The sequence below is a fragment of the Cibotium barometz genome, chromosome 7 (genome assembly GCF_041138505.1).
Source record: "Cibotium barometz isolate CiBa-2024 chromosome 7, ASM4113850v1, whole genome shotgun sequence".
NCBI classification, from domain to species: domain Eukaryota; kingdom Viridiplantae; phylum Streptophyta; class Polypodiopsida; order Cyatheales; family Cibotiaceae; genus Cibotium; species Cibotium barometz.
Window position 1 is genome coordinate 26,090,230 of NC_141052.1, and position 20,562 is coordinate 26,110,791.

At 46.9% G+C, this 20,562-nt stretch overlaps 1 protein-coding gene across 1 annotated transcript in view; it reads right to left on the reverse strand.

Moving 5' to 3' along the window:
* Positions 1 to 643: 643 nt before the first annotated feature.
* The window catches only part of LOC147636832 (DNA gyrase subunit B, chloroplastic/mitochondrial-like), an 83,353-nt gene continuing 63,434 nt past the window's right edge, over positions 644 to 20,562 (reverse strand). The window contains exons 5-9 of the mRNA XM_086800977.1: positions 7,210 to 7,308; positions 2,365 to 2,493; positions 1,317 to 1,431; positions 1,157 to 1,224; positions 644 to 1,022 (exon numbers count right to left, since the gene is read on the reverse strand). Coding sequence (XP_086657103.1) covers positions 912 to 1,022; positions 1,157 to 1,224; positions 1,317 to 1,431; positions 2,365 to 2,493; positions 7,210 to 7,308 — 522 coding nt within the window. The 3' untranslated portion in view covers positions 644 to 911. The remainder of the gene's footprint in view (positions 1,023 to 1,156; positions 1,225 to 1,316; positions 1,432 to 2,364; positions 2,494 to 7,209; positions 7,309 to 20,562) is intronic.

Here is a 20,562-nt window from a genome sequence, read left to right on the forward strand (position 1 = left end):
TCAATATCCACAAGCCTTTCACTTTGAAAAAGTTTTCCACTTTTGTAAAAGACCAATGGCCACATAAAAAAACAAAATTGTTAAAAGCCATTTGTTCAACAACCAAAACAAATGAAGTAAATTTTATCCAAGTAGGTCACACTCAAGTAGATAAACTTGACTCTAAACAAATGTTGGAATGTGTGCTAGGTGCTAATAACAATGGGGGAGTATAATGCGCCTCCTTGTTCTTGAGATTATAATGGTATGATCGCCAAATTGTCACATGGAGGAACAACCAACAAGATTCTGGGTGTGACAACGAAACGCAAGTATAGTTAATTGTGCCTTGTGGTTAGATGAATGGTCTAGATGGCACCATGTGGACACTAATAAGCTAGGTGGACACACAAACAAAGAAAATGCCACAATGTGGGCACCAAGAATTTAATTGGGCATAATATAAGGAGCACACTATGCCATCTCGATGCAAAAGAGCCAAGAAGACACGTGAACAGAGAGGCATTCATTTCATGTGAAAACGTAGTAGCCAACAACAAACATGCTAGCTAGAAATGCGAAGGGACGCTATGTGGAGGAGCTAGAGGAGTGGAAGCCAAGTAGCACAACAATCAAAGACCAACTAGGCAAATAAGTCCTTGAGAATGAGGTAGGAAGTAAATGAAAATGAGTGAGCACTATCTGATGCAACAACAATCAAGGCCTAATGTAATAATCACCTTTAAACCTAAATCTAAAGCTAAAAAAAGCATTGTTGTTTTTTACAAAGAAATATCCTTTAAATAAACTACTTATAATAAAAGATCTCCCAATTTATCGACCCCAAAGTCCGAGCATGGCAAGTCCACTAAGAATCAATCTCTGATCAGCATAAACAAGTTTCTACTTCTCTAACACAACCAGAATGGGATCTAAACTTGGGACTTCAACAATAGAGTCCGGATGTGTGCACCATCAACATCTGCATCTGTCAGAATAATAATTTTGTGGTAGCGCAGTGCATCCTTGCTAAAATCTTCACCCTTCACATTTGAACAGGCACATTATCAATGGACAAGATTGATATTGACATTATCAATGGACAAGATTTCCACAGCCTGACAAAACAATACCATTTCATTGCTCCCTTTCAAGAAAGGTGAAGTGATAAAACAACCTGAAAATGTCTCTCTCTCCCTTGCTTGGCACTTCCACCAGCAGAGTCTCCCTCCACGATAAAAATCTCTGCAAATAATTCTTCTTCTGATGACTCTTGATGAAAAGTTAAAAGTTAAAACACCATACTTCAATACCTACATCCAAGGTGAATTACAAACCTGCATCTCTTGGATTGTTGCAGCTACAATCAGCCAGCTTCCCAGGGAGCGTTGAAGACTTCAAAATACTTTTCCTTCTGACAAGTTCTCTAGCATTTTTAGCTGCCATAGCTGCCTGAAGAAGTAAAGATAAGAAAGCCCTAGGATAAGATGTGGGGATCAAATTTAAAAGAGTCAGTCTTGAAAGGATTAGTAGCATGTCAAAATTAACATACCCTTGTTTCTTGTCATAGCATTACAAAGGTTTGACATGGAGATATTGGGCTTAATATACTATTACTTTGTAAAGCGAGATATATCAGTGCCCAATTAGTAGTGAGAACATGAACTTTCACATCACTACCATGCACTTTATCTAGGTAAACCAACATTTTGAGGCCGTTCAAAACAAATGGATATAGGTGAACACTAGACAAAGTGAAAAAAAAGGCAAGAACATCTACACCAAGGGAAGTTACAGCTTGTGAATCAGGTCAGAAGACCTGATATAGGATCTGTTACTATTCCCCTCCAACAATCTCCTTAGGCACCTTCCGTTTGATTTTAAACAAAGAATATAGAACTACAAAGCAGGTACTTCACATTTGACACATGTGAAAAGCAATAAAGAGGAAGTTACCAAACGTAATTCTGGTGACGCAGACCTGGATATGCAACATGCCAGATACTAAGGGCCCATTGATTGTTCTCCCAGGACTCTCTACCTTGAAGGCAAGGATAAAGTATAGTTCTTTACCATAAGCATAATGTGGAATACAGTAGAAACATTAGTGCTGCAGCAGTGATCCATATCCTTATTTTATTTGGCTTCACCCAAGAGGCAAGCAATGAGTCAAAATATCCATCTGACACATGCTTCATGTCAGGTTCCATAGAGTTTCGTTTTACCACAGGAAGTGAAGTTAAAACATGAACACTACATGTATTTGTATAATCAAAGACCATATAAGCCACTATCTAATTGCCCAAGTTGCAATAGTTACATTATGTGTTATAAACACTAAAATTAACCATCATAAAGAGAGAAAATTGGATGTTTCAGTGATACCTTCAAAGCCTGGATCGATTTTGACATGATTGCTTCCAGCTCCCCTGGATGGCACTCCAAATATTCTGTAAGGTTCTCTTGCACAGCCTGCTCAACCACGTTCCTGACTTCTGGATTGCCTAGCCTAGTCTGCACATACATCATTTCCAACATTCTATTTCTGTATGAACATTTTGGAATGAACTCCCGAAATTTGCAATGCACATTTTTTCAAAACCAAACTACACCAGTGAACCAGACTTTATATTGAGCCTTTTACACGTATTAAAGAGATGGTTCTAACCTGCTCCCTTGCCTACATTTCTTCTTTCAAGAAAAATGAACTTCTATTAAATATGACCAAACTCCAGGATAAAATCCAGTAGCCTCATAAAAAGTCATTGGTGGTAGTACCTCTCCCTCCCTCCTACAAATACCTTCATTGTGACAGATGGATCCCAGAGTATGCATATTCCAAGGCCCGGACACAATGGCTCCACATGGAGGGCAAGATTCACGCCCACCTAGCAAGGCCTCGCCCCAGGACAGACAGTGATTACTCTCCATCCAAACCCACACCCAAGGCTCTTCGAGTGGAGGGCAGTTCTGACAGTTGTGCCTCCACTCTTATATATGCAGATTGTCTCATGGAACATTCAAGGTTTGGGAGGACCACAGTGTTTTCAGAGGCACGAGATCCTTGGAGAGGAGCTTCACAAAGCCGTAGTTGTCAGACCAATTGACATTCTCTTCCTCCAGGAGTATCATCTATACGAGGGCCATACCGCCATTGTGGGAAGATTCTTCAAGGCAGGAGTCACACCTTTTGGTCCATGCTTTTGGCCCCTCCAAGATCCAAGGCAGGGTATGCATTTCCGTTAGCGAGCAGTTCTTACCCGCAGTGATCGCTTCAGGCACTATTGTCATAGGGACAGCTCAGCAGGTAATCATTAGGATTGGCGAGGACAGAGTGAGCTTCCAAAACCTCTATGCACCGAACACCGCAGCACGCAGAGCCACTTTTTGGACCACGGTCCATTGGTCCTTCCAACAGGTCAATTTGTGGTACATGGGTGGAGATTTCAACATGTTAGAGATGGCGGAGGACAAACTCAGAGGTGGCACAGTCATAGTTTCAAGCACAGAGTGCTCGGCCTAGGAGGAGTGATTCTGGCTTTAAGGGGACAGGACCCTTGGCATTTATTGGAGTTCGGATGCAACCCTGGGAGTCGGTGCTTCTCGAGATCCAATGGGAAGGGTACAGGCCCCAACCTTTCCAGATTAGACAGGATGAGTGGGCTTGTGGACGAGGTGGCATGGAAGCAGGACAGACATTTGAGCACCCAGATCCCAGATTGCCTCATTCAGGATCTTCAGATTTGCAGCAAGATTGAGGAGATTTGGGAGAGTCTGGATTTCCACAGTGGTTCACCCATGGGGGCTTTGGACATAAGCCTTAGAGAGATCAACAGTTTGTTGCAAGAGGCTGCCCAGAGCATACTGGCTGGCTTTACAGAGCAAGAGAGGAACATCCGTCGGAGCCTTGCCTCCTTGCAGAGGCTTTAGGAGAGTACCTCAGATAGCCCGCGGATTGAGGCCCAGATGGCTGCAGCCCATGCAAAGCTTAGCTCCATTCAGGAGCAAAGGGTGAAGTACAAATACCACGCTTGGGTTTCCTTTTGGACCTAGGTGGGAGGCAGGATCATCAAAGATTTCTTTGAGATTACAAGCCCACATAAGAGGAGGGATGGTATCTGCAGATTGTGAGGCCAGGATAGATCCATAGTTGTTGACCCCCCTCAAGTGCAAGCCAATGCCACGGATTTCCTCCATTTCCTTCTCACGGGTACCCCCTATCCTCTCAGGTGATGGGGGCACATGAGCAGGTTGTCCTACTGACACCCTTTACTTCAAAGGAGCTTGCGGAGTCTCTACATGCACTCCCACGTGCAAATGCCCTAGAGAGGATGGGCTTCATGTTTCCTTATTTCTTCATCAAGGGATCTCATGGAAGGCAGCTTCAACCACGGACCCATGCCAAAGAGGCTGTCAGAGAGATTGATTCGTTTGATTCCTAAGCAGGGTGGTGACAGATTGGAGATTTGGCAGTGGAGACCCATCACCCTCCTAGCGCCCAGATATAAAATCTTAGCAAAATTCATCAGCCGACTACTGCAGCCTTTCCTCCCCCTCCCGAAATCCCATCCGGCACATCGTCCCTTCCAGAAAGAACCAGTCCACCTTGTCACAGGCTTTCTCAAATTCGAGAAGGGGAACTATCAAATCCTGCTGCCTCAACCTGGTTTAAAGTGAAGATGTTGTCCAGAATGCTCTGATCCTGAACAAAACCTATGTGTGTGCCAATAATCAAATTGGGGAGTGGGTGCAGGGTGTTTCTGGGCTATATTCGGATTCGCACAGCATGGTTCTCATTCAAGGGGCCACCCAAAGGTGATAGACTTATGCTTTCTCGCTTGATCCGGCAGGGCTTGTTGTCAAGGCCTTGAGCTTTTCTCTCTGCACAAGAGACAGGGCTACAGGGGTTGCGTCTTCCCGTCCGCTCGCAAGAGGCACTACTTGACTCAGAGTTTGCCAATGACACAGCTACATACTACTCCAGAGATGAGGGGAATCTCCGATATGCGATAGAGATCTTCTGTTGTGCATCCGGCGCACAAATTAACTAGTGCAAGTCGTGTGGATTCTGGATTGGGTCACCGCCGGCCCCACCTTGGAGGCTAGTTGAGGCTTCTCAGTGGATACTCGCCGATATGCGATAGAGATCTTCTGCTCTGCATCCAGCGCACAAGTCGTGTGGATTCTGGGTTGGGTCATCACCGGAGGCCAGTTGAGGCTTTTCAGTGGATCCCGAGCAGCACTCCAGCTCGTTAACTTGGATGCCAGGTTGGCATCGATATTCCCCCAGAGCAACGGTTAGCCCCTCTTCTTTTGAGCATTCGAAAGAAGTTGATATACTGGAGTTCAGCCAGGCTTTCCTTATTTGGCAACCAGGTTCTTCTCGCCACTATGTGGTACATCACCTCTTGTTGGGCCTCTTCCCAGGCTTGCATTGGTCAGGTTCAGCAGTTGCCCCGCAACGTTCTATGGGCTGGTAGCAATGGGAGGCCTGCACGGGCCAAGGTGTCATGGAAAGTGATCATCGACCCCTCTGTTCTCAGACAACACACCCTCTTGGGCAAGTTGATAGTTCATGGACTTCTTCTGGGTGGGAATCCCTAGAAGGACTTTCTCCTAGCCTGAAACTCTGCCCACACCCTCGTTTTGGGCGGACCCTGACCCTAGCCTTGCGAACTTGTGGCCTTAGCCTTAGCCTTGCGAACTTGTGGCCTTAGCCTTGCATTTGTGGACATGTTTGTAGCCAACGTCTTGCAAGCTTGGGACCACCTCATAACAGTCCACTCCAGTTTCATAAGAGGAGAGGAGTGCCTCCATCAGTCCTTGATATGGCCCTCTGGTCGACTTACCCAATGGTCATATGTTGGGGGCCCATCCACACATATCATGGGGAGCTTTGGGAACGGGCCCAGCTCCGTCACTCGGAGATTGGCTTCTTTTCAGACAGCTTCCCGCAGAGGCCCAAGAGAGGAGCCTCACTAGAATACGAAGCAGGGACAAACTTAGCCTTGAGACCCCCCCCTCCCACCCCTCCTTTTTTCCCGATAGTGGTTGGGAGTGTTCACCAGACATGACATACCCTTGGCCGTCCATGGCACTGCTGAGAGCTCTGTCTTCCTCATGTACCTAAGGGCCCTGAAATGAGGTATCCTTCACCTGTGTCTCTGCCTCAGGGCCCTGAAGAAAGATATCATCCATCTGAGTGTGTACCTCAGGGCCCCGAAGTAACATATCCTCCACCTGAGTCTGTGTATGTTGGGGCCATGAAGTTGATGCTGGACTTTCATCTGGGCTAATAAGATCGCACGAATTGTGACTCTAATAGAGTCGCACTTCGACTGCAGTACCTTCAAGGAAGGATTGGATGGCAACAAGTCACTGTCATGCAGTGTTCTGTATGAAATTCTTTGTATGTGAAAACTGAAAACAGGCCTGTACACGTTCAATTGTGCAAGATATTCCTTACTAGGGCAAAGCCTCAGCAATTTTCACTCAGCCAAGAGTCCACCGTTTCTTGTGGTATGTCAAATAGGTACTTCCACTCAAAAAAGGTCTCTAATGCACACTCTTGGAAATCAGCCCATCTCATCAGCATACACTAGAATAGCAATAAGAGCCTCCTGTCCAGAGCTCTAGATAAAAACAGCCAGATCATCAATATAAAGCTCCAATGATAGGGAATCTTTACTTAGCTCCAATAATGCTAGTAAAAAGAGAAGCCCATGAGAGTATATCACAACCCAAAAGGACACACAGCAAGCAAATAACCTCTGCTACTGTTTGCACAACTCTCGAGACTAATCGTAAAATCTCTCCAATGTGCAAGTGCCCAATACCCAAGCAGCAGCCAGATATAATGTAACTTCTTCTCTCCTATGCACACTAAATGCATTTGCATATTCTCCTAGTGCATTATGTTCCCAAAGCAAGATCAGACGATATGTTTAAATCCACATCATCTGAAAAGCAATGGGAGTTCCTGACGCAAAATAAAAAACCAGCATTGAGATTGCAAGCTATGCCTTGACCTTTTCCCCATAGCTTGTATTCTTGATTTACTGAGAAAGACAAAACCCAAAGTGCTTGAACGTTCTGAGAGAAAATGCAACTAGCAAAATTAAATAAAAAATGTCACTGTGTGTATTGAGAAATCAATTTCGTTCTGCATCATAGGCTTGAGTTAAAAATTTGTAGCACAATAACAGTCACCAGGAGGAGATGCGTTATAACCTTTGTTTGACCCTCAAACTCTGGATTTGGAACTTTGACTGACACAATGCAAGTCAACCCCTCTCGAGCATGCTCACCACTAAGATTTTCATCCTTTTCCTGGACAAGAGTGTCGAAAACAGAACAAAGATTATTTCTGTTACAAAATCTATCACTAACAACAAACCGGTCAGACATGCTGATGCCAGAAATTCTTCTCTTTTATTATACAGAAATAAATGATTCTAGCACCCTAAACATACGAACATGTGAAGTGCGTTTACAAAAGACATTTTCTCAAGAGATAGGCTTTCCCTTTTTCTGGGCATCTATATGCTAAAACAAGGTGTCCAGATGCCACACATGTAGGGCCATCCATCTGCCATGCGTCAACCCTTGTGTTTTAAAAATCGTCCAGCTTATGTGCAGCCTTGTTTAAATGTAATGTGTATCCGCCAACACAAACCTTAGTAATACATGAAAATAAGCTGAAAATAACTTGTGTGAACATTTACCACCTGCAAAGCACATAAGAACAGTGCATATGCTGCACACACGCATCCATACGGTGCCAAGGCACCCCCAATGCATTGGAAGCAAAAATAACCAGACAATGTCCACACAGAAAGACGGTTTCACATAAATGAAAATAACGTCAAGGCATCCGTCATAGGCATATGCATTTATTGACTTGGAAAATCACCCGTCACAGTACACATCCTATACTCACCGATATCCATACAGGCAATGCTCATAGTCCATACGGACCCCGCCCATAAGTCATTTGACGCTCAAAGAGTCACCACTCTCAATGAGACGTCTCCTCATGCCATTGGACTCTCATACCAAGGCCAGACATGTACACACATGTCAATAGTCAAAGGGTCGAAGACACATAGTGAGGGCTTTCTTTTCTATGCTTGAAATGCTTACACACATGTCAATAGTCAAAGGGTCGAAGACACACAGTGAGGGCTTTCTTTTCTATGCTTGAAATGTTTTGCCAGTGAAAATAGGTTTGACCACGGTTTGTTGGTGCATAATAGTTACAAGGTGTTACTAGGGAGGACACACATCAGGCTATCCATAAACTTTCCTTCAGTCAAGTGCAGTAATTGAGGTGCATCCAAGGAAACGGATAGTGTATGTGGTTGGTTGTGGTTGTGGAGTTGGTTGGGTTCTTTTTAAGTTAAAGTGCAAAGGTGATGACTTCCAGGGATTGAAGTGATGGATCTTGATAGATATTGGATTCTGGAGTGCAGTGTTTTGGAGGCTATAAAGAGGTTTTGGGCACTTCTTCTTTTTGCCTAGCTTCTCAGTTTGTTGGGGGATGGAGTTTTGGGCACTTCTTTTTTCCTAGCTTCTTAATTTGTTCAATTACATGCGTTTGCACATATAATTCCAGTTTTTCTTGTTCAGTCCTGGTCAAGGGGTATAGATCTTAGATGAGCATTTTCTCAGTCATCATAAGTGTGAAGGGGCGGAGGGGAAAGTAGAGAAACTGAACCTTGTTTTAAACATGAGAGTGTGTGTGGTCAGTGCGAGTGGAACTTTTTTTAGCCTTTTTGAGGGGGGAGATAAATTTAGCGTTGATGTAGGCCGGGTACATAAGGAGGGTAGAGGAGGGAGAGTGAGTGTGTGACCCACAAATCCTTTTTAAGGTTATATATTTATCTTTACCATAAATCTTGCTGGCATCACTGCCATACTTGTCTTCGTCACCCAATGGACCTCATCGTCGGCTTGACCTCGCTCTAGCAACCTTTAAAGCTTCTATACTAATCAAGCTTATCTCTTGAGCCTCAATACCTACTCGTGCCCACCATGCTGCCACCTACATCATCATCAACATCACCGTCATCGCTGCCATCACCTACTTGTGCCTGCCATGCTGCCACTGGTGTTGACATCGTCATCATCATCATCGTCTTCGTCGTCACCATCACCTGCTCGTGCTTTCAAATATCGGCAGTTCACACCATCCTCTCTCCACTGCATCAATTCAAGGCAACTTCCAGTCGGCTGCTTTCACACACACTATCATACCCATCTTCATCACCCAACAACTGATTCCTCTATACTAATCAAGCCTATGTCTTGAGCCCCACAACACTAATACCTATTCGTGCCCGCCATGCTGCCACCTACATCATCATCATCAACATCACCATCATCGCCGCCATCACCTACTCATGCCTGCCATGCTGCCACCTGTGTTGACATCTTCGTCATCATCATCATCAACAACAACGTCGTCACGATCACCTGCTCGTGCTCGCCATACTTTCAAGTATCAGCAGTTCACACCATCCTCTCTCCACTGCATCAACTCAAGGCAACTTATGGTTGGCTGCTGTCGTCACCCAACAACTGAGTCCTCTACTTTTTCTGTTACAGACTACCTGCAGATGTCATCATCGTCATCCTCGAACGGCTATTTCTCCTCAAAGCTAGTCACTCATACCTCTTACTCCTGTCATCAACAACATCAACTCATCATTGTCATTATCACCCGCCATGCTCTTTCTCTGCCACCAGTCAGAAAATCCAGTCCCTTCCCCCCCGGCACCAATTGACTATACTTTGCCATCCTCACCACCATGCTTCTTCTCCAAGGTGGTAGTGCCCTGCCTTGTCCACATTGTGATTCATAAAAGAATGGACTGTGTCAGAAATGCAGAAGCATGGAAGCAAAAATTGCTTCCAGCCTTGGGACTTAACATGGGGCAGACAAATCCATAATTCTTCAGCTGTCAAATACTGAGCCATCACCATTGGGTAGAAGATCTGCCACCTTGCCCCTGGAATCTTAAGGAGGCCGGAAATTGCACCTCATTCATCTATCCAACAGAATTCAGATCAAGCTAGTCCTTTGGGAGTTACCTTGATGAAGCTTGTGGAGACCTCTTCAGTTAGAAAGGAGATTGAGGAGCCCAAGCTAGCCAAAACAATCCATTCATCAGCTCCAGATCTAGAACATGCTCCACCACCATCAAGCTACCTTTCCACATGACACAGCTGATGGAGACCTCTTGACCATACTCATTAGCCCCATGCTTAATATATTGGAGTGGTATACCATCTATTGGGCACTGATGCTCCTCTAATGTTTTATGTTTTATGTTCCTTGTATTCCATGATCAAATCCATGGATATTTTTGTATCATTCTAGTGAGATAGTTTTGTTTTGTTCTATTTTATTTTTTGTTCCATGATGAGATATTGAATTCCTAAGGATGATACGTGTATTTGTAGCTAGAAGTCTTTTTCCAGTGTTTTATTTTTTTGTTTTGCCAGGATCACTGTAGCATTTGGATACTTTGTAAGACCTTTTTTGTCTCATAGACCCTAGTGGTCTTTTGAAGACATTAATAAAAGTTTCTTTCTTTCTCAATGGAGATGGGGACAGCTATGCGCGCCTTTAGAGTTGGGGAACTCATACGGAGACCCAAGGAGGAGAGGACTTGCCAATTATGCCACACAAAGGTTGAGACAGAGGAGCATTACATGTCGCTGCCCAATATACTATAAGATCGGTGGGAGGTTTTACTGTCTGTTCATGAGGGATTTGGCCCACTTTCCAGGATCATTGACTTCCTGGACCAACGTTGCCTATGCTCTTCCTACTCAAACTCTGCAGACAGAGGGACATTTATTTGAGAGAGCTTCAGCCCGGCCAGCCAACCATCACCAGCTTCTTTCGGACCTAAGAGGAGGACACCCATAAAGTGGGTCACGTGGACCCACCTCGCCCGAGAGGAATTACCTCGAATTGGACCTCCACATTCCAACATGTCAGGAGCCCCCACCACAATCCCCTCATCAGCTCCAAAACCAGGACATGTTCCATTGCCATCAAACTACCTTTCCACGTGATGCAACGGAGGGAGACCTTTCAGACATACTCATTAGCCCCGTGCTTGATATTTTGGAGAATGGTTCACGATCTATTGGGGGCTGATGCTCCTCTCATGTTTCATGTTCCTTGTATTCCATGGACAGTTTTGTATCACTCGTGTGAGAGATTTGATTTGTTCTAATTTATTTTTCATTCCATGATGGGATAGGCCATGGACATTATTGTATCACTTTGGTCTCATAGGCCCAGATCAGTGCTAGAGATGGAGCTCAGTTCATTTGCAGCACAGAGCCAGGGATGCAGAGCCTCAGGACAAGCTGGCTTTTCACCCTCCGTGCCATCATCGAGGAGGGTAGAGCACAACATCAGAGGATTTACTGCTGCTTTGTGGATTTACTGTTGCTTTGTGGATTTCCACAAAGCTTTTGATACTGTATCCCGAGCCCGCCTCCTACACCGTCTGACATGGTTTGGAGCATCATCGCCCTATATGAGTCCGTCACCGGACGAGTGCGAACCCCAAGAGGTACATCACAGGAGATTTCCAGCACTATTGGGGTGAAAGCGAGCAATCAGCCCTTAGCCATTCTGCTCTTGGATTTTGAGAAGGCCTATGATAGAGTGGATTGGGACTTTCTTGAGGATACTCTTAGTCATATGGGCTTCTCTCAGAGATGGATCAAGGTAGTTTCATGCATGTATCGTGATGCCCACAGTAGAGTTCTTGCTTGCGGTGATAGAGGAGAGCGGTTTCAGATTTCTCGCTCAGTACGACAGGGCTGCCCATTAGCCCCTTTATTATATATCATAGTTGCAGAGGCCATGAGCATCTTTCTCCGCTCCACTGCTGGTATTTCAGGATTGAGGTTGCCTCTTCGTGGTCATGAGGAGTTGGTTGACTCCTGATGACACAGCCCTGTTTTTGGAGGCTTCACATATATGCTTATCTTCCTTCCGGGTAGCACTAGAGGAATTCTGTTTGGCAGCAGGGGCACTCATTAATTGGCACAAATCTGTTGGCTTTTGGGTTAGTGATTCACCGAGAGTTGATTGGGGTGCAGAGCTTGGTTTTACTTGGATCAACGGAGAATGTACTGCTAGATATTTGGGATGCCAAGTTGGGATTGATATTTCTCCTGCACAGCAGTTTGCTCCGGTACTTATGAGTATCCGGAAGAAGCTCCTCCATTGGAGCTCCTGGAGATTAGATTTAGCCTCCAGAGCTTTGGTGGCTAATTAGGTTTTGCTTGCCTCGGCTTGGTTTATTGCCTCTTGTTGGTGCTTCTCTCGTGCGTGCATTGGCCAATTGCGGAGATTGATCCACAATTTTCTCTGGTCGGGCTTGGATGGCACCTCAGACACTCGTGACAGGGTTGCTTAGCTCACAGTTATTCAGCCCAAAAGAGAGGGGGGGTTGAATATTATCGATCCGGATGTTCAATGCAGGGCGTTGCTTTGCAAACTTGTGGTCAGAGGTTTCCTACCAGGCACTGAGCCTTGGAAGGATTTTTTCTTGTCTCAGATTTCCAGATGTACACCTAGGGTCGGGAGAGACTGGATGCCCAACACACGTTTTTTGTTCACAGAGGCTGATATTAGGGCACCATCTTCTCCTCTTATTGCAGCCATTGTCAGAGCATGGAGAAGCATGAGATATTTTTTGCGACAAAGGCTTCCTAGGTCTTTGGACGAGGCTGACCGACAACCTATTATGTGGAACGAGTTCATTAGGGATGAGGCTGGTCGGCCAATTGGTGCATCTCGTTATATGCAATGGTCAGGATGGGAGAGATGTGCATACACAGTTCTTGATCGGAGAGTTGCATCCACTCAGCATCTTAGGGGCTCTCGCATTCATATTGATCAAATTGATGCAGCTATTCCGCATGAGTGGCTTTCTGGGACCTTTCACGGAGACTATCATCCGAGTTGGCTGGGAGTTTTTTCGAGGATAGGCATACCTCTGTAGGTCATTGCTCCGTCACGCCAGGAGGATACAGATTTCCTTATGTATTCTATCATGCCTGGTGGGAGATTTGAGGAGATGTAGTATGGAGGAGATCATACCAAACACTAGGCTTAGTCCAGTGAGGATTGTTGGTCGCTCGGGGAAGATCTGGTTCATTGACCCTTCTCCTTAGATAGTGACTCATGGCTCTTGGTATTTGTGGCTATATAATGACAGTCCTATCAGATATCTTCAGTGGGATCCAGGAGAGTGGGAGTGGATTGATGCCTTCGATCCTTTGAAAAGCCTTCCTTTTTTCAGTTTCACTGTTCGGAATGCCAGGCTTCTCCTCACTCGACAGATGCATAGGATCCCTACTCTCAGGCCTCATTGGGAGAGCTATGATATTTCTCCAGTGATACAGCGCAGATATTGGCATAGACTTTGGCACTCATACAGAAGGAGCCAGATCTCTCATTTCTTTTGGTTATTCTTACATGGTGGTCTTCCCACCAATCAGTGGAGATCAGTTTTCGGTGCAGCACCTTCCTATCCTAGATGTGGAGCAGATTCTGAGTCCGTACAACATTGTCTATGGGGGTGCAGCATTGCACAGCAGATTTGGGGTCCTGTAGCCCAACTTATGGGCAACTTTTTTATGAGGGCAGTGGTACAAATTCTGTTTTTTTCATTCGTAGAGGTATTACCCAACATGGTTTATTGCAGGATGTTCCTCACTCTGATTATACACCCCCTAGACAGAGGATTGACACCAGTTGGGAGATTATTGCTAGTATTATAGCATGGCAGAGCTAGATGCACGGAGGCTATTGAGGGTGTCCAGATTTTTGGGTCTAAGTACATTAGTACTATATGGGGTGATATCATCCACACTCTTATGGCTACTTGGGCTCGCATTCAGGGGCCCTCTCGTTCTGCGCAGGCGAAGCATGTGATATTTATGCAGGAATGGGACCATGGCATCTTCTTTTCCTCTAGTACCACAGGTCTTACATGGCATCATGATGCTCCTCAGTGGTTGAAATCACCTTACATATTGGGGTGATTCTATTCTCTTCCGGCCTATAGCTGTGATTGTTGTATGCTTTTCTCATACTTAATAGAAGTCTCTTTCTGAAGAAAAAAAAAAAAAAGGACTACCCTCTATTACCCACTCTTTTCGGCCTCTACATTGATGAGATCTCGAGCTTCATTGATGGATTAGGCGGGGCTGGTCCCACACTGGCAAGCATATTAATCCCCATATTACTTTATGTAGATGACATTGTCCTCCTCTCAGATTTAGCCGAAGGGCTTCAGAGACAGTTGAATGCCTTACATGACTTTTGCACTCAACGGGACCTCTCGGTTAACCTTGGTAAAACCAAGGTAATGGTCTTCAATACCTCTCGTCCCTTCACATCCAGATTGAGCTTCACATATAGAGGGGATCCTATGGAGATTGTCTCATCCTATGTCTACTTTGGTGTCACTTTTAGTGGCCCACGCTTTACCATGGTTCCTGCAGCACATGCCAGAGTGACGCGGGGATATGCAGCCTTGAGCTTACTTGAGCGGCAGTCTTCCAGGCACATTTCAAGGAGCCAGAGGGAAGGGCTGGCTTTTTGACACCCTCGTCACACCAGCCTTGATGTATGGAGCAGCCTTCTGGGGCCAGATTTATCCGATGAGGATTGGCAGCGAGTTGAGAGGCCCCAAGTCATGATGTTCTCCCGTATGATCCGCAGCAAACCATTAGTCCCACACCATATTATCCAGGCAGAGTTTGTTGCAGCCATAGTTGTTTCTCGTACCGGTACGAGTGGGTTCGTACGGTACAATACGGTACGATATCGTACGGTACGATTTTTTTGTTTTTTGTTTTTTTCCAAAAAATCATTTTTCCTTGAAAAAGAAATTTCCAAATGCTTAAAAAAAATATAGAAACCCTGCTTTACGAAGATCCCAAATGCTCGCAATACTTCGCAACTTTTGTGTCCACTTAGTATTCCAAATGGGGTTGTTGAGAGACCTAAAAAATCTGGCGAGGTAGACTGGTAGTGTACACTTGATTGGTAGGATGAGAGAATCTTGCTACATCACTTGGGGATCCCTGGTATAGGTAGGCTAGACAATTAGATTCTCAAGTTATGTACGAGGGAGAAGATTTGGACATGGCCATTTTGATCTAGAGAGGAGTCCCTAAACTTATCACCCTAGATGCACTCCTCGTATTTGTGGAAGGACGGTCCCTTAGTCATAAACGCTACACTGGGAGACCTTTGGTATTGCATTACCCATCCAGGTTCTTTTTTGGAGACAATCAGGAGATCCAACCGGGAGAGACACATATCCATGTTCTGGTTACTCACGCACTGTAGACTCCTCCCCTCCCAACCTTCCCTCACATTCAAGCTTGAAGCTCCATAGGTTGTAAGTGTAAAAAATAAAAACCGTATTTTATCGTACGGTATCCGAAAATTTCATATCGCACCAAAAATTCCCGTACGGTATCGTATCGTATGGTATCGTATTTTCGTACCGTGACAACCATGGTTGCAGCCCCAATGGTAGTGGATGCACTCTTCCAGACAGTCACATACCTCCATTGCATCAGTCACATGGATCCCTACAGGTAGCCGAGGCTTGCCCTGGAGTCCTCCAGACAGCTAGCACTTGAGGAGCACTCTCGAGTATGGTATGCACTAGTTTCCACTTGGTTCTCAGTATATGGGCTCTGCATGGACCGCCTAACCCCACCTTCAGTACAGTTTGGACTCCCCTTTTCTCCGGCTGTCTCACGAGGATACCAACCGGGTTATCCGATTAGATCTTCTCAGCCTCTACACACATTGCACATGGATCACACGAAGATACACTTCTACAGAGATCACTTTCTCACTCACTGAGGATGGATTCATCCAGCAGCCGAGCTACTTGAGTGTTCACATGTCCCATGCCATGCGGATTGCGATTGGCCAGATATACGGGTTTCATCCCACCACCTCAGAGGGGAGACAGGTAGAGCTAAGCGCACCTTCAGAGCCGGAAAGCTCATAGGAGACCCAGAGAGGAGAGGATCTGCCGACTATGCCACACAGAGGTTGAGACGGAGGAGCATTACATATGCCGCTGCCTAGTATACTATGAGATCCGCGGGAGGTTTCAGTGTCTATTTCGTGAGGGATTCACTCCAATCTCCAAGATCATTCACTTCCAGGACCAGTGTTGCATCGACCTCTTCCTGCTTGAGCTCCGCAGACACAGGGACACCTTCTTGAGAGAGCCTCGGCCCCAGCCACTCCGCCCCCTCCCTCGCCAGCCAACCATCACCAATTTCTTCCGGACCTAGGAGGTGGATGACACCGACATAGTGGATCTTGTGGACCCTCCACGAGCTGCTCTGGACCTACCTCGCCCGAGAGGAGTTACCCCAGACCGAGCCTCTGCACTCCAGCGTGCCCGACGCCGTCGACACTCCCCCCCCCCCCCCCCCCCCCCAATCGGCCATGATCATCTCATCAGCTCCAGATCCAAGACATGCTCCACCGACATCGAGCTACCTTTCCACGTGACATAGCTGAGGGAGACCTCTCGGTCATACACATTAGCCCCATGCTTGATATTTTGGACAGTGGTATACCATCTACTCGGAGCTGATGTTGCTCTCATGTTTCTATGTTCTTAGTATTCCATGATGAGTTTTCATGGACAGTTTTGTATTACCCCAGTGAGATAGCTATGTTTATGTTTTCTTTCTGTTTTTTTTTTCCATTCCATAATGAGATATGTCATGGACATTATTGTATCACTTTGGTCTCATAGGCCCATTGGTTCTTTAGTAGACGCTTAATATCTCTCTCTCTCTCTCTCTCTCTCTCTCTCCCCCGTCGCCTTCGCATCTCTCTCCCCGTCGCCTACGCATCCCCTCCCCGTCGCTTCGTTTTGGATACTTCATTACACGGGGAGGCGGAGATGGAGTTGATCTTGCAGGTACCTCGGTACATATTATGCTTTATGCTGATGATATTGTATTAGTGTCTGAGTCTCCAGGAGGTCTACAGCAGCATCTACATGCACTCGATGATTTCTACACACAGAGGGGTCTTACTGTGAACCTTGGAAAAACCAAGGTTATGGTCTTTCATACATCAAGACAGGGCAAGAGTCAGCTGATATTCACTCTCGCAGGACGCCAGGTGGAGGTGGTGACATCATACATCTACCTAGGGGTTACCTTCTCTGCAGCAGCCACGCGCTTCACCATGGGTTCAGCAGCCAGAGCTAGATTGACACGGGGATATGCCGCATTGGCTATGCTAGAGAGACAGTGCCACCAGGCGCATTTTCAGGAGCCCCGGACGAAGGGATGGCTATTTGACACATTAGTCACACCGGCACTGATGTATGGAGCAACGGTATGGGTGACAAGCCTTGCTACCCATTGGTGGACATAGATAGAGAGACCACAGGCCCTCATGATGGCACGCATGATACACAGCAAACCGTCAGTACCTCATGGCATTATCCGAGCAGAGTTTGCTGCGCCTCCTATGATGGTAGAGGCCATATTCCAGACTATATGCTTGCTAGACAGATTCAAAGAGATGCCACAGGACAGATTGTCATACAGAGCTTTTGAGGCATCTAGACAGCTGGTTGAGGCAGGAGACAGAGGATTATGGTATGCATAGGTCACACATTGGTTCTCACAACATGGCCTAGACATGGATCATCTACCACCATTCCAGTATGACAGGGATGCACCACATATCCATCTCTCTCATAGTGAGAGGAATAGAGTATTGAGACAGGACCTATGGCAGCTCTATACACGAGAGACATGGATATCGCCTACACAGCCTCTTCCACCGAAGATGCTATACTACAGAGATCACTTCATGAGTATCACTGATGATGGATTTATAGAGAGGCCTAGATACATGGAGGGCTTTTTACCACACGGCTCTCGAGTGGCTATTGGTCAGCTTAGAGTTTAATCACACCGATTGGAGATTGAGACTGGCAGAGAAGCACGGATCCCCCGAGAGGAGAGGGTATACAGATTGTGCAGAGAGGAGGTGGAGAGTGAGGAGCATTATGTATGCAGATGCAGAGCATATACAGCAATCAGAGAGAGATATCCCATTTTATTCAGAGAGCCACATTCCCTACGCCAGATCTTTGAGGCAGCAGACCAGCGCATACTGGGGAGATTCATTCTAGACATACAACGCCACAGAGAGACATCATTACAGGCCCAGACAGCTCCAGAGGGGGGACGACAGACACATACTACATTTTTTCAGAGATCCATCCCACGGCAGGGAATTACTCTCTAGAGAGCAGAGACACTCAGAGCCCGCAGGAGACAGAGGACACCTGGCTTTCGGACACCACGCCTATACCAGACAGAGATGACAGAGATCAGAGCTCTCTTTCACAAAGAGAGTGCGGAGCGACTGGCTCGCTTTAGAGCACACCCAGGCATGTTCTTCAGGGAGCTGTGGACACCCCCTTCATTGATGTATACCATTTTATACCCCCAGTATGGTACAGGATGGAGCTAGCTAGGTTGCATATCATGATTGTATACTCCATGCATATAGCTTTGCATTCTCCTAGTAGTAGAGCTCCATCCCCTCCCCCACTCATTGTACTTATTGCACACCCAGATTCAGCTTTTTAGTTCAGCACTTTTTCATTTTGTTGGGATGACAGAGGATACCCCACACAGGTACACTGATTTGTCGCATAGGCCGAGTTCGGTCTTTTGGAAGACGTTAATAAAATCTCTCTCTCTCTCTCTCTCTCTCTCTCTCTCTCTCTCTCTCTCTCTCTCTCTTTAAGAAACAAACGAAGGAGTTGGGAGCAGTAGGAGAGGGAGGAGGGGACACGCGGCAGACACGCAAGACTGGAGAGGCAGCAGCTGGCGGCAGGATTGACGCTGAACAGACTGCAGACAACAGAAGATGATCAGTGCTACAGACACAGTGAAGGAGGACAGGAGGCCGGTGCTGCAGAAGCACTAGAGGGCGACAGGCAACGGACGGCGCTGCGCAGGCAAATCTCAGACACGAGCGGCGCAGGCAGGTCTCTTTCTCTCCCTCCCTCACACACGTCTCTCTCTCTCTCTCTCTCTCTCTCGCCCCTGCTCGCTGCCCCCCCTCTCTCGCTCCGTTCGCTTCCGCCGCCCTCTCTCTCTCTTCGCTTTTCGCCCCTGCTCGCCGCCCCCCCTCTCTCCCTCTGTTCGCTTCCGCCGCCCTCTCTCTCTCTCTCTCTCTCTCTCTCTCTCTCTCTTCGCCCGCTTCTCTCTGTTCGCTTCGCTTCTCTCACTCCGCTCCCACATGCTCTTCGCTTCTCTCTGTTCGCTACGTTGGCTACCCTAGCCCCCTGCGTTGCTGTGTCTCTGTTCGCCGCCCACTAGCCCCCTTCCCTTCGCTGTGTTGGTTGTGTCTCTGTTCGCCGCCCACTAGCCCCCTTCCGTTCGCCGCCCACTAGCCCCTTCGCTCCTTCTGTTCGCTGCGCTGGATGCCCCCTGCGCTGTTGTGTCTCTGTTCGCATCAGTAGCACTACTCTTCCCTTCGCTCCGCTGGCTGCCCTAGCCTCCTGCGCTGCTGTGTCTCTGTTCGCCGCCCACTAGGCCCCTTCCCTTCACTGCGGTGACTCTGTTCGCTATGCTGGCCCGCCTCCCTCCCCGCTAGGCTCTGTGGCCCCTTTTCCCCGCCAATCCTTGCTCAGGCCCCCAAGGCAGCAACATAACTCTCTCTCTCTCTCTCTCTCCTCCCTGCCTGTGGGAAGGACTGCAGAGTGATCTGGAGGAATGACCCCGAGTCTCCAAGAGAAACTTGAGGCCCTCGAGACGGCAATGAAGGCACTAATCAAGGAGAACAAGAAGACATCCGATTCCAACCTCAATGAGGTGGAGAACAAACTACACCGGCACATCATGGCTCTCGAAGCACGGGTCACGAACCTCGAACAAGAGAACACGGCACTCAAGGAGAAGATGAGTGCATTGAAAGTGGAAATGGTAGCCATCAAGAATACTGAGAAGGAAGAAGGGGAGATCAATGACAACACTCTCACGGCCATCAAAGAAGAGATCTCCAAGGAGATCACAAAGGACATGGAGCGAAAACTCGAAGCCAAGCAGTCAGGATGGCTTGAGGTGGTGGAGAAGAACATCCGTAAAGAAGTGAGGGAGGAGACTCAAAGAGAAGAACACCAAATCATTCATACCACCATTGAGGAGGAGAAGATGAGGCATGCCCGGCGCCTCAACATTCGAGTCACACGTATAGCCGAGACACCCGACTCCACTCCCGAGAAAGATGGACAGCTTCTATGCATGAAGCTCGGCTACAGGGAAGAGCACCCTCTCCCCTTCACCAAAGCATGGAGAGCCGGGAAAGACTCAACACGCAAGCAAGCCCTCATCCTACAGTTTGCAGGAGAGACGGAGAGGGTCACCTTCATGAGGAAGAGGGTCATACTACGAGGTTTAGAGGGAGCTCCTATTTTCTTGGATGATAATCTCACGAGGATGCAGCTTGAGCATAGGAGA